Genomic DNA, 6,000 nt, shown 5'->3' with positions numbered 1-6,000 from the left:
TCAGTGTATTTCTTAATATGTGTGTAAAAACTTTAAACGACATGAAATGGAGGGAGTATTAATTTGTCTTTTGTGCATAATGTATTCAATATTTTTCATATTTCCAATACAAATTAGTGATACTCCCTCCGTCCCTTAATGTAGACACCCATTGCCTTTTTCACATTTCTTAAAAAAAGTTGTCAGTGTAGTTAATGTGTCTGTTTTGTGTGTTAATATTACTAAATTGTCCTTTGTTTGTATGTGTATAAAATTTGACTTTTCATATTTCAAGATAAGTTAGTAGTATTAATTAGGGACATGTTCAGGAAAAAATCATAAATGTATCTAGTAATTTGAAAAGGGGTTTATATTTAGGGACAAAAATAAAGTCAAATGGGTGCTTAGATATAGGGACGGAGGGAGTACTCCCTCCGGTCCTATTTATAAGAGAAATTTTGGTCAACAAAAGTTAATGTATTTGGTTAAAAAATTGGACCAAATACATCCACTTTTGTTGACCTAAATTTCTCTTATAAATAGGACCGGAGGGAGTATTAAATAGGATTGTGTTCATTAAAAAAATTAATAAGTGCGTCTAAAGAGTTGAAAGGGGACTTATATTTAAGGATAACTTTTTGGATTATGCTAACAAGTGTCATAAGGGCATCACAAAAAGAAATTTTTTCCTAAAAATATAAATCAAACACATGTAAAATCATAATTAAACATTTTCTATGTAAAAGTTACTATTTTTTTATTGCTTAAACAATACACTATATGGTCGGATTAAAGCTATGAAGCCCGAGTACTCCAAGTACGGGGATGTATCCGTATCAGATATCGATACTCACGGATACGTACTCACAATTCATGAAGTATCGGAACTAATTATTTTAAATTTTAAAAAATATTTTATCGGATACTTATAGAATACTCCATACACACACAAGGATATTTATAATTCAGTGGAGATGTATATGATTCAATTTTGGATAAGAAATTTTAGAATTGTTTTTGATGGACCGCTTAAAATTAAATTTTTTGTGCATGATGGTAACGAGAGAAGAGATTCAATTAATCAACAGTTGAGAACCTTTTTTTTTTGGAAATAACATTTGAGTACTTTTAATGATGTTTATGTTGATATCCTAACATATGAATAAAAATAAAATATGTTTTATACGAAAACTTTACATTTTTTATTTTATTTTGATCACATGTATTATTTTCAAAATTTGTGAATTTTATAATATTATAATAATAAAGAATAACCAATGCTTATTTTCTTCAAGTATTTTACATGCATATATGTTTAGTATAACAATTTTGTTAATATATCTTACCCGTATCGTATCCTAAATTTTTAAAAAAATTGCGTATTGACGTAACTATATCGTATCCGCACATGTATCATGCATCCGAGCTTCATAGTATTGAGGTGTGTAGGAAATGGCTTAACACACTAAAGACAATAATATGGCAAGAACATAGACATATGTTATAGTTTGTGCCTCCACTAAGGTTTTGATTTTTTTTATAAAAAATACGTGAGATGTTAGTTATGATAGTATTTAAATATATTAAAATTATAAAAATAAATTTAAATGTGTATTTATTTCGTTAATCAATTTAGTTCTTAAATATATTTTTCGTTAGTCAATTTAGTTTTTTTTTTTTTTGGTAATAAAGCTAACAAAAGAGAACAGAAAAAGGAGGACAGAAACAGAAAAACAAATCAAGCTCTAGGGAATAAAGTTCCCATGGCATCCATCCTAATCTTATCGAGAAGATCCTGAGGAGCAGACAAGTGAACAAAGAATTCAGTATATGAAGAAGCTCCTAACTTGGCCATGTAATCAGCACATTGGTTGCCCTCTCGGAGAGTGTGATGAATAGTGAAGTTACGGGAAGCTATAATTTCTTTGATATCCTGAACCAGTACCGCATAGGCGTGGTACTTAGAAACAGCACCTGTGATGAGATTAACGGAGAGTTGAGAGTCCGAGTAACAAACCAAATCATCCAGCCCCATATCCAAAGCTAACCGTAAACCTTTGTGAATTGCTGTAAGTTCAGCAAGAAGAATACACTGAGAGTCAGGAAGGAACCCGGAGAAGCTTGAAAGAAAGAAACCTGCGTTGTTGCGGATTAAACCGCGAAAACCTGCTCGGATGGGGGAACCCAGGCAGCTACCGTCGACATTCAGGACATGACCGAGGTGATTGTTGTTATTCCATCTTACCAAACGGTCCGAAGTTGCCAAATCGCTATCTGATTGGAAACTCTTCTTGATTGTGTCAGCAGAATTTTGAATGTTAAAGCAAAGCCGAGTGGTGGACCATGTTTCATTGTTGAAGCATGTTTGATTACGGTGCCTCCATAACCACCAGAGAGCTGCGAGAAAAATCATTGAACGAGGGTCCTTGGAGCCTGTTTTTATCTAGTCATGTGCACAATTGGAAGATAGGAAATCATGGTTAGGGAACCCGAAATTGTGCCAAATGATAGAAGAAAATCTGCAGTCACGAACACAGTGCATGAAAGTTTCCTCCTCCTCTCCGCATCTCCTACAAATAGCGGAAGTGGCGATGTGTCTATTATGAAGTAGAGATAAAGTTGGGACAACTTCATGACAGGCAAGCCAAATAAAAAATTTAAATTTTTTCGGCACCTGCAAATTCCAAATCCAAGACCAAGATTGGTGTGGGGGTGTAACGATGGCTGTTCCATGAGGGAGAGAAGCCAAGAGTAACCACTTTTTGTGGAGTAAACACCATTTTTGTTATGGCTCCAAATAAAAGTATCTTCAACTGCGACATTAAAATTAGTATGGAAATTATTTACGGTGTCTGCGACTTGTTGCGGTAGGGTAGTGTAGAGAGCTTGAGTGTGTTGACCATTAAAGGATATCACATCTTTGACAGAGAGATAAATGTCATGGATGTCTATATTAGGAACCAAAGAACCATGGAAACCATGGGAACACCAGTCGTTGAACCAAAAGGAGGAGGAACCGGAACCAGCACGCCAAGAATATCCATTTTTGAGGATGTCTTTGGCGCGGATGATAGATGACCAAGAAGGGGAACTACTGCTGGTTGCGTTGGAATGAAGGAAGCTGGGCCCCGTTGCATATTTGGAAGAGAGGAGATTTACCCATAATTTATTTGTGGACTGGACCATATCCCAAACTAACTTTCCAAGGAGACAAGTATTAGCATTTCTAGCAGTTCTGATACCCAACCCGCGAGCCGTTGATAAGTGCTCAAAAGTAATATATTTCATGTGTTAAAAGAGGCATTTTTAGTGACTTGTTATGCAAGTTATCTACGGAAAAGCAACCAATTGTTGTAATTATACCATTTGTGCTTTATATGCCTAATTCTACCCAATTTATGCAGGAAATGACAAGCAAGGACCAAAACTCAAGTTGTGTGAACCAAGCAAATCTCGCTTACGCGAGGTCATCTCGCTTAAGCGAGATTCTTCCAGGGAGAAGCTCAACCTTCGCTTGCATCTCGCTTCCAGGGTCGCTTGTGGATTTTGGCATCTCGCTTACGCGAGATCATCTCGCTTACGCGAGATTTCTCCAGGGAACAATTGTAAATCTCGCTCCCATCTCGCTTCCCAGTCGCTCAAGCAGGATTCCAAGGCGGTTTAAGTCTCAAGCAACCTCGCTTACGCGAGGTCTAACTCGCTTGAGCGAGATGCAACTTCATCAAGGAGCAGGGCTACGTGGCAGGATCTCATTGGCCATGGTTGGATATTTAGGATTCTCGCTTGAGCGAGATGTATCTCGCTTGAGCGAGATTACACGTTTTCAGCCCATTTAAATACAAGTTTAACCTCTCTCTAGAACTATTCACTATTCCATTGAAACATTTTATACAATTCTAGAGAGAGGTTAGAGCTATTTCATAAGAGAGAAACACAAAGCAAGTGATTAAGGAGTAGATTCAACCCTAGATTCATTGAGACATCAAGGATCTTGGCATGGAATCTTCATCTTTCCTTCCTTCCTTGCATTAGTTTACATGTCTATATGTAACTATCACCTTCTTTGTAGTATTGAGGTAACAATCAAGCTATTATGTAATCTTTTGATCTTTTAATATATAAGGTTCTAGCTTAATGATTCAATATTGTTGTTATTCTTGCTTTTAATGCTTTCAAAGAGATTCAAGATGATTTGGACACAAACTCTTGAATCTAGAACTAGAATAACAATCTATCTTATGTTATATCACTCTTGACAAGTTTGTAAACCTTTGATAATTACTTTTAATCAAGATTTTAATGCTTTCGGATACTTAATCAGGCTGGACACGGTCGATTAAGTCATCCGATCGACTTTGTTATCGTTTAAGGAATTTGGACACGAATGTTTAAAAGATAACCTAGAAATAACGATGTCGCTTTGGACACGAAGGATATTGTAGAAATGATTGTGATAATATTGGTTATAAAGCTAGAGTCTGTTAATCGATCGAGAGATTGCTGCTGTTATGCTTGCTCGTTATCTTATACCGCAAGCGAAATAGTTCGATCCCCTCTCGTTTTTACTTTAGTGTCAAATATGGATATAGTGTTACAAACAAACAAATTATATCCAAACCCTTAATGTGAACGATTGTGTAAATGCTTATGATTAAACGTAACTCCCTGTGGAAACGATCCTATATATACTCAACAATGGTTTGAAAAATAAGGGTTTTGATTGAATGTGAATATAAGTCTTGATTTTGGTTCCTTTTCATGAATTGGTTTGGATAGAAGTGGATTGAGGTTGATTTCTGTTGAAAATTTTGTGTTTTTGGTTGTGTTATGCTGGAAATGGGTCATTTTTCGCAGGTGCAGAACAATCTCGCTCAAGCGAGATTCTTTACCAAAAATCTCGCGTAAGCGAGTATTCATGTGAAATCTGGAAAAATCTCGCTTGCAACTCGCTCAAGCGAGGCACAAGCGAGATAGTTCTGTACCTCTTTTTTTTTTTTTTTTTAAAAGTTTATCTGCTTTAACCTTTTTGATTCCATACATGTGCTGATTATTGTTCTATACTGTATATGGTTTTGCTGGTTGTTTTGCAGATGGCACCCAAAAATCAACCAACCAAGAAACGAAAAACCACTGCTTCCTCATCCGGTGTTGTAAACCGTCCTGCACCCTTACCTAGAAACCCGGACCGTACCATTTACACTTCCAACAAAACCTATGCCAGGTTTCTCGAGCTGAAAAAAGAGAAAACCTGGCATGATAAAATTTTCCGGATTAACCCTGAGGGTGACTATGCTGACATTGCAGCTGTTTTCACGGAGAGAAAATGGGAGAAACTCCTTAACCCATACCCCAAAATCAACCTGGACCTTCTGTGTGAGTTTTATGCAAATGCCTTACCAGATTGTGATGCTAAGGAAATGCAAGCTGCATTTTCCTATACCACCATGGTGAGAGGAAAAACCATCCGCTTCGATAGGGATGCTATTAATGATTACCTAGGCAAACCTTACACCCTACCTAAGCCCGAGGACCCTGACACACCTGCCTTGTGTCCTTATGCGGAAAGAGAAGAGGCTGCTGATTGGAACCTTGGTAAGATTGAGAGAGAGATTCTCCTACCAGGAAGGACATACACCGAGTCCAAAGCGGGTAACCGCAATTTGGCAGCTTTCTCTGATATGAGGCCTAAAGCTGGTATTATTTTTAAGTTCTTGGTTCATAATGTCTGGCCAAAAAGTCATGTCACCACAACTCCAAAGAAAGTGATGCCTCCTCTGATCTGGCATATTTGCAAAGGAAGGGCAGTGGATGTGGCTGCAATTATTTCAAGAGAGCTGAAGCATGTAGCTCTCGGTGGTGTAGCAGGACCAGAGACCAGACTCGCTTTTCCGGGCTTTATTATGGGTTTACTTAGGCATCATCAGGTACCCGTCACCGAGCCTTTTTCAGAAGAGCTTGTATCTCCCATTGATGACAAGTACATTCGGGGTTACATTTCTAGAGCACTTTCTAAGGGTGCTG

General features: G+C 37.3%; 1 protein-coding gene across 1 annotated transcript; it reads right to left on the bottom strand.

Moving 5' to 3' along the window:
- Positions 1–1,717: 1,717 nt before the first annotated feature.
- Positions 1,718–3,023, bottom strand: LOC146957651 (uncharacterized). The gene is made up of 2 exons (XM_085750971.1): positions 2,949–3,023; positions 1,718–2,422 (listed from the first exon to the last, which is right to left on the bottom strand). The coding sequence occupies exons 1-2, from the start codon at positions 3,021–3,023 to the stop codon at positions 1,718–1,720; spliced, it is 780 nt and encodes a 259-aa protein (XP_085607097.1).
- Between the last annotated feature and the right edge of the window lie 2,977 nt (positions 3,024–6,000).

The sequence above is a fragment of the Medicago sativa genome, chromosome 1 (assembly GCF_051527215.1).
Source record: "Medicago sativa cultivar Bolivia chromosome 1, Bolivia_mono, whole genome shotgun sequence".
Classification (NCBI taxonomy): Eukaryota; Viridiplantae; Streptophyta; class Magnoliopsida; order Fabales; family Fabaceae; genus Medicago; species Medicago sativa.
The sequence above is the reverse complement of the archived record's forward strand: the minus strand, read 5'-3'. Positions and strand labels throughout refer to the sequence as shown.